This window comes from Cryptotermes secundus, unplaced genomic scaffold (genome assembly GCF_002891405.2).
Source record: "Cryptotermes secundus unplaced genomic scaffold, Csec_1.0 scaffold1525, whole genome shotgun sequence".
NCBI lineage: Eukaryota > Metazoa > Arthropoda > Insecta > Blattodea > Kalotermitidae > Cryptotermes > Cryptotermes secundus.
The window spans coordinates 465518-477243 of record NW_019724771.1 but is presented as its reverse complement, the minus strand read 5'-3'; the positions used below and the strand labels follow the sequence as shown (position 1 = coordinate 477243).

The window sequence follows — 11726 nt, the reverse complement described above, 5'->3', positions numbered from 1 at the left end:
GTTATGGCTTTCTTTCAACATTTATGATCCTATTGTTTGTCATGCCATTCGTCCATATCATTTACCGAAAGCCATGGTTACTCCGAAGTTTTACATAATTTTCCTCAGTGCCCCAACTGAGCTACGGGATAGCTCTAAAAATATACCATGGCATTTCTTTCCGCACCGTTCTCGGTTATAATCACTCCGCTATTCAACACTTGTAACCTACGCAGTAGACAATGTTTCGTTAAATTAACGAAGAGAGAAGTTACTAGAAGTATTTTCTACACTGTATAATGTTAATGGAAATATTTCGAATATAACTCAGCTGTTCTAGATTTTCAGCTAGTAAATCACAAATGCCCTCCTCAGAAATGTGTCGATTGAAGGCAAGCTATTGTAAAACTATAGGTGTTTTATTCCGTGCGGGAATATAAAGTTCAAACTTTAGATGACGCTAATTATTCGCCGTATCCCATTTTATTTTGTCTCCTTAATCTTTACTTATCATTGTGCTTTGCATTACTTTGTTTTGATTGATATTTATCTAATAATTAGTATGCCGCTGCAAGTAAATGAGATATTTATATTCCTCTAAACATCGCCTGACCGGTCACGGTAGCCGAGCAGTCTAAAGCATGTAGTCTTCGCTTGCTCGGAAGCCGGGATCGTGGGTTCGAATTCCGCACAAGGCACGGGTGTTTGGTGTGTGTATGCGTTTATTCTGTGTTTGTGTTGTCCTGTGTTTAGGTAGGGGCCTTGGGACAAGCTGATCACCCGTCCAAGGAGTCCTACAGTCTGTGGAAATGATCATGTAACTGAGGAATCAGTCCTACGCTCCAAAGCGGGAACGAGAGGAAAAGAAAACATAGCCTGAAGACACACACACACACACACAGATCTCTCTCTCTCTCTCTCTCTTTGGTAGTGCCTTCACGTCACATCTCCTAAAACATGATTGCATGAAGATGTATAAGGTCATTGGGACATATTTCCGCGAATTCATGCCTCAGCGTCTATAAAGTAGGCCATCTTCTCTCCCACTTGTTGTCTAATCCACCGAATAAAAAAAAAATTTCTCATACCCTTCGACACTAAGTCTCTTCAGTTGATAAATAAACATACAAGTCAAAATTATCACTGAACCTAAGAATCTTTTCACAACGGCGTAAAGTGGGCAAGGATATATAATATATTATAACCTCAGCATTAGATGAAGCGGGAGGTGTCAGTATAAGCTTCGGAACGCCTTGAGACGGGGTGAAGTCCCTGGTGTTGGCTAAATAGGAGACACCAGTAAGCATTTAGTTGCTGAGCTGTCACTGTTAATCTTGTGTTCATAGACCATTATGTGAGCCACGTGCTTTCGACATCGTTTTTAATGACTTCATGAGTTTCCATCTGCTTGACATCTGCCCCCCCCATGTGTTTCATTGCATTTCTTTGTCTGCTGACCGGATTAGGACATGGATCCTTACCTCCATCCAGAGCCGAAGTTATGGATGTGGAGCTATAGTTCCACTCCTTCATACCTTTCCACGGCACGGTGTTTGATTTGTAAAGCACAGGAACAAATTTAACTTTATCTTTTTATGTGGGCCTTAATAAAACCTCTACTGACTTATGGATACTTTCATTGTCAGAATGTTTATTTTAATATATTTATAGTAACTTGACTCCATTCGGTACTCTTAAAATCATTCTGTTCAGCGAACCTTTAAAATAGCACGTGTAAGCAACAAGGCGGGACAGAAACCTAACCGTTTGTTGATGGGCTATAATTACTGCCCCCAACTCAGAGTGGAAGGAACTTATAGGAATACGAATGTACAAGAACTTCGAACTCAATTTATCCGCGTTCCTTTCCCCAAATCTGTCCACATGCCTGCTTCATTGTCGTGTTCACAAGCATTGTTCTTTTGCTCAGCCAGTTGGATGCATAGAATTACTGTGTTTTGGAACTTTTTCCATCATTAGGTGTTCTAAAGAATAGAAAACAGTACTGGACGATGAACAAAGTCCAAAAACCCCGTAATTCTTTTTACAGAGTGGGGCGCAGAAACTTCCTTTTTGTGAAGACGCATTGTGAAGGGAGGGGAGGTCGCAGAGAAGTGGGGATAGGCTCGGCGAACGCAGCAGTCGCGGAAGTTTCTCTCTAATACCCCTCACTAGNTGGCCCTTATTTTTTTGAAGAAGACAATCATGCAGTACTGTCGAATTCATAGCGGTATGTGGACATGATTAAAACTTTTTCGAACCAGCTCTTGAAGAAATGCATCTGGGAAATGTCTGGTTCCAACAGGATGGTGCCACGGCCCACACAGCCCGAGCTTCGATGACAGTTTTGAGGGCAAAGGTCCCCGGATGGCTCATCTCGCTTCGAGGTGACATCCCGTGGGCAGCCCACTCACCTGATCTAGCGCCCTGTGATTTTTGATGGGGATACCTCAAGGCAGAGGTTTTTAGACATCGCCCCACAAACCTGCTTCAGCTGAAGAATGCTATTCGGCAGGAAGTAGCCCAAATTCCCGTGCACGTGTTGGAACGTGCAGAGGGGAACTTCACAGAACGGTGGCCACCACCTTCAAGATATTTTGTTTAAAACTACATGATTTAAAACTTTAAAGTATGTTCTTTCATTAGCTAAACATAAATTTTGTCTATCAGCAATAATTTTTCTTTTATTCGCCATCAAAAATAAAAAAGGAAGTTTCTGCGCCCCACACTGTATTATACACCATCGTCAGAACTCTTTAGAATCCAGTTGGATGCAGTCTACATCTCAACCTCCACCTGTAAGGTCCAGTTTAATATTATTTGTAATATTTAGTAAGTAATTTTAATGGTAGTTGTCATTGAAACTGATACGGATGACAATGAATGAATATGGGACACTGTTAGCCTAATGTTTATCAGCGAACCTGCTTTAATGTCACTTCGTTCATTTGCCTTTTCCTTCAGCACTCTTAAATCATTCTCTGCAACTTCCAGCAATCTCATTCTGGTTCTTTCCACGCATCTTCTGGTTTCGACTAAGAATATGTGAGAGCAATATCCGCGATCCCCGATAGCCTGTGTCTATCTCGTTTCAAATTTAATTTTTTGCCTTGTAGTACGGCAGCTTATTCGGCACATCTGTAATGTGTGTAGCCTGAACGCTCAGGAAGTGGAGACCTCTATCATCAAATCGTGCAGCCGAGAAGTGCAGATGGAATGCTACGTCAACAGCGAAGCGGTATCCTATTGTGATATGTGTTTATCTTCGACGTAAAGGGCGTGTGCCTTTGGAAATTGGAACTGCAGTAAAGTAACCCCATGGAACGGGGTGATGCATGCTTTCAGATTAGAATTCTCGTTTGCACGTCTAGGTGCTTGTTTTGAGAAGATAGGTTTTGTTATACATTTTTATAATCTCATTCATATTTCATGATAAATACTAACCAAGTTTTACGTAAATTATTAATATTCAAATGCTGGAGATAATATTAACTCTTCCCTCTTTCGATACCAGTTACGAAGGTCTACTTTTGTACAACGCGGTAAACTGTACTTCTTTTGGCTTGTTTTGGACTTCATCCATCGTCTGGTATGTAGTTAGTTAGTTAGTTATTGGAGAGGGTGGGTTTCCCCATGCACTGAGACCTGTAGTGGTCCATTGTGCTTCCCTCTATGATTTCTACCAGTCTCTATATCCTACCGGTACTGGTGCTTACCATCAGTCCCGCCCAGCCAGCGAGACCGGCTGTACTAGCTGAGAGGTATCTATAATGCTTCCCCCATCTACCAGAGGTATTAGAGACTGCTGTTGGGCGGGAAACGTCCCTTAATTTGTCTCAGTGACCTCCTTTGGAGATATGAGGTTCTTTTACGTGCCGTAAAGCTACGACACGGGACCCACGGCTTAAAGTCCCTCCCGGAGGACTTGTTCCCTCAATTTTTCCGCCCTTAAAAATTCGACGACCTTCGCCGGGTATTTGAACCCGCGTACTACGAGTCATGAAGTGGGAACGTTACTTCTAGACTACGGAGGCCTCTTTCGTCTGGTATGTAAAAGGCACGTCGTGGTCTTTTGTCTTTTACATATCAGACGATGGATGAAGTCCAAAACAAGCCAAAAGAAGTACAATATATACCATCGTCGGAATACTTTCAAGTCTAACCGCGGTAAACTATGGTAATCAAAAATGATGTAATTTCATAACTTCATGCTTTCACATTTATCCAATCTTCAGGGCTACATTAGGTTTGGATAAGGTACTGTTCACCTCTGTAAGTGCTTCGGTTCTCTCAATTTTAGCCGCCAGAAAAACGGTTTCAAAACTATATAGAGATTGAAGGCAAATATACTTCGTCTGAATCGTCTTTGAGAGTACGTCTTATCTTGAGCAGGCCTCTTTACGGAACATGAATCCCGCGTGTTTAAAAATACATGCACTTTGGCTGTTCTCATTTCCATCACACGAAGAAAACCGAATCAGGTAAGTTTCTAGGAAGGTGTAACGCTCTACCTCATTTTCTGATGATGGCACGCTATTGAGAAAGTTTTGAACACATTTTCGTAAATGTAAAATTAACTTTAGAGTTGATACAAAGCAACTACATTTTCGTATCGTTCTTTCCAATACCCGTGTGGCTGAAACTAGCCCAGAAAATGTATTTATATTCTGATATAGTCTGGTAGTTAGGATACATAGTTCTCACCCAGGGCGCTCGGGTTCAATTCATAATATCAGAAAAAAATATGTTTCGGGTTTTAGGTTCTCACAGCGGTGACGCCGTATAATCCGATAAATGTTCTACGTTTCGGAGGAACATACTGCCCCCATTTTCAGGGTTACTACCTGCATCTTCAGGGTCGAAAAGGAGATCGAGCAAACTGCAGGCTGAGTGATTTATTTTGTTTATTTACAGAAAGTACTTCAATAATGCTCCGAACACAACGGAAGCAGTTTTGCTCAATTAGTACTAAATAATGTTGGCAGATGTCGGCATGAGTACGGAGAGTTCTGCCATCTATCGAATATGAATCAGACATTTGTCACTATTTGTGATGTTATTAGAGTGTATTAGATCAATTGGATGGAAGTGTAATATAACGCGGTTAATTACGAGGTTGAAAGAAGTAATACGAATGGCCGCAGGCAAAGTACCTGTAAAAGCGGTATTAATAGATTTAAGTGGGACCTTGCACGTTGAAGATACTGCTATACCAGGAGCTGTAGACGCTTTAAAGAGGTGTGCTTTCTGTAGCATGGAAATTGGTTAAGGTAGTGTTATTGTTAGGGAACACAACTTTCACGTTTTTTTTTTCTTTTGTTCCAGGTTGCGACATTCAAATATTCCCATTAAGTTCGTGACAAACACAACAAAAGAATCCAGACGATGCTTGTATGAAAGATTGATAGGCCTGGGGTTTGAACTAAAAGAAGGTGAAATATGGAGCTCACTGTGGGCAGCACAGGTGTGAAATTTGTTACACATAAACAAGGGGGCTGGTATCAGAATGGCTTATAGAGACCGTGTTTTAATGCCTGGCCCAAGTTTTGTGCATGAGATGTATGACAAGAAGTAGCATTATATTTCAGCTTCCTGTTATGTTGAGACATTATCCTATTTTACTAATGTATCCGTCAGTAATATAACTTTAAAAAGACATAGGAATATGTTGTTCACTAAAACTGCATTTTAATACTATGACAGTTCAAATCAATAATATGCCCATAGGCTATTATGTTAGCATATAAATTTACACGTTAAAAGTGAATGTACACACTCCTCAAGTTGTCTTGGTTTTATTTATTTATTTATTTCATATCATATCCATGGATCATTGTACATGATATAGGACAAGTCAAATACTTTACAATACAATAAGTAATAATAATAATAATAGTAATAATAATAATAATAATAATACAATGTATAACACAATGATATAATAGTATACAAAGATAATAAAATTATGATTCGAATGATATATGTCCTGGGTGGTTATGGTTATGGAGAGTTTGATGGAATGATTTTACATAATTTATCTTCACAACATGTTTCGGCCTCACTGGGCCATTATCAGGTGAATTTTATCCTTGAGTGGGACCACTGCACTGTATTTGTTTTCTGTGCTTCTCGTGTTCACGTCATTTTACTGCATGCTAGTTGTTATGTATAGGGAGTGGGCCTTCTTGGCTCTTGCACCACGACCTACAGTGGTCTGTTGTGCTAGTTCTTAAATTTCATTTTTATCCAGCTATTTTGCAGCTCTTATCATTGTAACATACAAAATGGCTGAACAAAAATTAAATTTAACAACTAGCATGAAGTAAATGGCGTGCACAAGAGAAGCAGGGGAAACAAATACAGTGCAGTGGTCTCACTCAAGGATAGAATTCACCTGATAATGGCCCAGTGAGGCCGAAACATGTAGTGAAGATAAATTATATAAAACGAAAACAACTTGAGGAGTGTGAACATTCACTTTTAACATGTAGGGCATTTTATTGACTTGAACTGTCATAGTATTAAAATGCATTTTTAGTGAACAACATATTCCTAATGTTTTTAAAGTTGTATTATTGATGGATACGTTAGTAATATTTAAGAAGTAGCATGGTAGTGGTTGCAGTTTCTTTATGAGGGGAAGGGTGTTGCACTGTAACTAAGGCCTGGTTATGATCCATGCACACCCTACAATCTTTATTTCTGTTAGTGGATTTGCTATCAACTTCATATAAAATTTTGTCCAATATTCTTCTTTCAAGGTTAAGTCCATATATAGATGAAATTATTGGGGATCATCAGTGCGGGTTCCGACGTAACGTCAACTGCAGATCAGATCTTTTGCATTCGTCAGATACTGGAGAAAAATTAGGAGTACGATGAGACAGTCCATCAGCTATTCATAGACTTCCAGAAGACCTATGATTCAGTTAGGGGGGAAGTATTGTACAATATTATGATAGAGTTTGGGATACCCATGAAACTAGTTAGGTTGATTAAAATGTGTTTAAACGAAACGTATAGTGAAGTCCGTATAGGTAAACATTTGTCTGATAAATTTCCTGTCCAGAATGGTCTAAAACAAGGAGATGCTTTATCGCCACTCCATTTCAACTTTGCATTAGAATATGCCATTAGGAAGGTCCAGGAAAACCAGGTGGGACTGAAACTAAACGGGACACTTCAAGTTTTTGGCCTATGCTGATGATGTGAGTCTACTGGGTGATAATGTAGACACCATAAAGAAAAACACAAACTTTAATTGACGCAAGTAAAGAGGTTGCTCTAGAAGTAAACACAGAGAAAACTAAGTATATGTTACCAAAATGCAGGGCAAAATCATGACATAAAGATAGGAAACAGATGTTTTGAAAATGTGGCACAGTTCAGATATTTGGGAACGGCGATAACAAATCGAAACGTGATTGAGGAGGAAATTAAAGAGGCGACTGAACTCGGGTAATGCTTGCTACCATTCAGTCCAGAACATTATGTCTTCTCGTATGTTGTCCAAAAACATAAAAATTAGAATATACAGAACTATAATTTTGTCTGTGGTTCTGTATGGGTGTGAAACTTTGTCTCTAACATTAAGGGAGAAAGATAGACTGAGGGTGTTTGGGACAGGGTGTTGAGGAGGAGATTTGGACCAAAGAGTGATGAAGTGACAAGAGGTTGGAGAAAACTGCATAATGAGAAGCTTCATAACATGTACTCTTCTCCAAGTATAATTAGAACGATCAAGTCAAGGAGGATGAGGTGGGCAGGACATGTAGCACAAATGGGGGAGACGAGGAATGTGTATAGGATATTGGTGGGAAAGCCAGAAGGAAAGAGACCACAGGGAAGATGAAGGCGTAGGTGGGTGGACAATATTAAAATGGATCTTAGAAACAGGATGGGATGGTATGGATTGGATTGATCTGACTCAGGATAGGGACCAGTGAACACGGTAATGAACCTTTGGGTTCCATAAAATGCTGGGAAATTCTTGAGTAGCTGCAGATTTGGCGGCTCCTCCAGAAGGGCTCAGCTCCATGAGTAAGTAAGTGAGTAAGTAAGTAAGTGGATTTGACCATATCAACTGTGTGTTCTGCTGATAACAGCTAGGTCTAATAGCATGGACAGTACATTGCGTATATTGTGACTGCAGAATGAACCTTCACTCTTGTGTAGGATCTGTTGCGGTCTCGTAATTTGCAACCGATGCTGATGGTGGATGATGCAGCATTAGAAGATTTTTCTGGTCTTACTGACTTCAAGGAAGAAGAGCAAAATGCTGTCGTGATAGGCCTCGCTCCAAATATGTTCAACTATAGCCAGCTCAATAAAGCTTTCAGGTGTGTAGCATCAAACCTATTGTTGTAAACTTATGATGTAATTTTTGTTTTAGATTTGTAGATTTTTTAAAAATACATTAATCATAGAAAACAGTTTTGGCAGCTTATGAAAGTATCTACAAATTATGGTACCAGAAACTTGCTGCCTGCATAAATATTAGTGGACAGCAAGATTAATATAATGAAAATCAGCTGTCTCAATGAGAGAGAGCTTCCAAAAGCCATAAGTTGAGGTCAGAGAATCCAAAATCTAGATGAGGTCTAAATGTGGAATTTCCTGTGCATAAATTGGATCATTCATCTCCACCGAAACTGAAAGTTTTAGGATTCAAAAAATGGACACAGTTTTAGCACAGGTAAATTATGGACTTGACAGTGTCATACACTGTTCAAATGAGAATTATTAGCATAACAGTTTTTTATAGGGAAATCTCATGGAAGTAGATCACTTGGAAGATCAAGATAATGATGAAAAAAGTAAAAGTAAATGTAAAGCTATCCCTGTAACAGGCCGTGAAGGCCCATAGGGTTGTGAGACGTTGAGGGTCCCACATTGTCTAGACATCCAGTTGACCTAATCCTTCCAGCTGCTCTAGGCCCTGGGGTTTACTCAGCCTCTAATAGAAATGAGTACCAGGAATGATGAAATAATAAGGAAATGAATGTTAAGGAAGTTTATTATGGTGATATGAAACAACACATGATAGAACCTGGCAGTGAGTTTTTGTGGTGATTACAGTGAAGCTTTGGGCTTTGTAACGGAATATTTGTTGTAGACTCAAGTAAGTAGGTTCACAGAAGATTCTATAGCATGATGAGTTAGAGAGGATTAGGAATAGGGTAGTAATAAATCAAAAAAGATGGCAGGAGTATGACTTGGATCAAGCATCAAGGAAATGAAGCAATTAATAAAAAAAAAGAAACCACTTTTGGAGACCTAGGCATAGGTAGGAGGATAGTATAAAAATAGGTTGTAGGAAAATGAGTTGTGAAATCAGCTCAGAGGCATGAGGCAGAAAAATAAGGCCATGGTTCTTGTGGGGCCAAGAATGACTGTGCTGGCGAAGGCCAGCAGCAATTTATGCAAACCTGAGTTGTGAAATAGATTGACTTATATACTGTAGGAGCCGATAGCTGGCTTATGTGGTCTTAATTCTGGAACAATAAGGAATCTTTGGGGCAAGGTGCCATGAAGTTAATGGGATGAATTCCTTGTTGCTACACATGTGAGCTCACCAAATTTGTATTAAGAAACTGGATTCATTCTCAAGGATTAGTTAGAACCTAAGGAACTTCATCACTTGTTTTATTGCAGGTTACTGTTGAATGGGGCTCCTTTGATAGCAATTCATTATGGGCGCTATTACAAACGCTCTGATGGGCTTGCTCTAGGACCAGGCCCATTTGTGAGGGGTCTGGAGTATGCTGCAGACTGTCGCAGTGAAGTAGTTGGCAAGCCATCATCAGCATTCTTCCAGAGTGCTCTTGGAGATACCGATCCAGCTCATGCAGTCATGATTGGTGATGTAAGTCGTATATGTTGTGAATATGTTCTGTAGTAATAACTATTTCTTAGCGGTATTTCTCATATTGTTGGTCTGTGGAAAGATTTAAAAAATTCAGAAGATGAAAGATACAATAAAACCTTACAAACATGAACTCTTACACAATCAGCCTGTTTATTAACATTATAGTGTCAAGCTCAATTAAACTGAGTAAGTACTGTGAATTTTGAGTGATGTTTTGATTGGACCTCTGAACTGTGCCATAGTTCTGGCAGTAGTCACCAGGTTTTCAACATTCAGACCTGAGTTCAACCTGATAACAGTTCTTTTGGGATTTGTGGGGGACAAAGTGGCACTGTGGCAGGTTTTCCCCTAAATACTTTGATTTTTCACTGCCAGTCATCATTCCATACTCATCATTGGCACCAGTTCAAGGCTACAGTGCCAAGGGACTGAGTCTCACTCTTCTCCCGTCCCAGTATGTCTGATCCATCTCAGTTTTGAATTTCACTTTGCTACTTATGCATGGCAGGAGAACTGAAAAGCCATGCAGGCTATGGAAGGAAATACATATCAGATCCAAAGCTTAGTTTTTAGTAAAAGAGGAACCAAAATGCAAAAATCATTGCTTGATGTGGAGATGAAGTGTTCAAATGAAAACTAATATGCATGTTAGACATATTTGTTAAATGATATTTTAATCCATTGTGTGCTAAGAACAGACTTAACTTGTGGACACAGCGAAAGGCAGAGAGCTATATCACGAGTCTGATGTGACATTTTTGGGATTTTATCCTGTTGGGCATTTAAATAGGATTCCAAGGCCATGATGTAGGTCATTTAAGAAGGATAATAAAATCACATTCGAATATGGTAGGATGATCAAGGTGACTGTTGTTCTAATAGCTACAAATTACATTTATTCACTGAGGACAGTAATGATTTACACTCGGTATATATATATCAAATTCAGTTGGCAATATGTTGCTTTTCCTGTATTGAATATTATTAGTATTTATATTATAAATACTTACTTACTTTTTTTTAATTCGCTTAGTGGGGGATGGAGTCCAACTGGGTTCACTCAGCACAGCGGCCACTGATTGGCCTATTGTAGCCTGCCCCGGGTGATTATGATGATGGAGAATTTGGTGGAATGAAGATTGGCAGGGGAAACCGAAGTACTCTGAGAAAACCCACCCCAGCATCACTTTGTCCACCACAAATCCCGCTTGACCAGACCTGGGATGAAACCCGGGCCGCTGCGGTGGGAAGCTAGCAACTAACTGCTTGAGCTATGTACTTACTTACAGAGCTGAGCCTTTTTTGAGGAGAAGCAAAATCTGCAGCTACTCAAGAATTTCCCAGCATTTTATGGAACCCAAAGGTTCATTACCGTGTTCACTGGTCCCTATCCTGAGCCAGATCAATCCAATCCATACCATCCCATCCTATTTCTAAGATCCATTTTAATATTGTCCACCCACCCATGCGTTGGTCTTGCCAGTGGTCTCTTTCCTTCTAGGTTTCCCACCAATATCCTATATGAATTCATTTTCTCCCCCATTCGTGCTACATGCCCTGCCCACCTCATCCTCATTTATTTTATAAATAGTGATGCTTATAGTACATGCCAGAAACAAGGTACGCGGGTTCAAACCCGGCGGAGGTCGTGGAATTTTTAAGGGCGAAAAAATTCAGGGAACAAGTTCTCCGGGAGGGACTTTAAGCCGTGGGTCCCGTGTCAGATTTACGGCACGTAAAAGTACCTCATGTCTCTAGGAGGCCTCTGAGCCAAATTTGCCCAAAAATTTCCCGCCCAAAGTAGTTTCCAATGCCTCCGGTAGATGGGGGAAGTACTGGTACCACTGACAGAGGAGGGAGGACCTCTCTGACAGAAAGG

The 11726-nt window shown here is 40.1% G+C and overlaps 1 protein-coding gene across 2 annotated transcripts in view; it reads left to right on the top strand.

Moving 5' to 3' along the window:
• Nucleotides 1–5002: 5002 nt before the first annotated feature.
• The window catches only part of LOC111863050 (haloacid dehalogenase-like hydrolase domain-containing protein 2), a 12009-nt gene continuing 5285 nt past the window's right edge, over nt 5003–11726 (top strand). The window contains exons 1-4 of one of the 2 annotated variants that reach the window (XM_023849000.2): nt 5003–5217; nt 5305–5443; nt 8155–8318; nt 9634–9844. In XM_023849000.2, coding sequence (XP_023704768.1) covers nt 5033–5217; nt 5305–5443; nt 8155–8318; nt 9634–9844 — 699 coding nt within the window. In that variant the 5' untranslated portion in view covers nt 5003–5032. The remainder of the gene's footprint in view (nt 5218–5304; nt 5444–8154; nt 8319–9633; nt 9845–11726) is intronic. The other variant, XM_023848999.2, reaches the window with a different exon arrangement.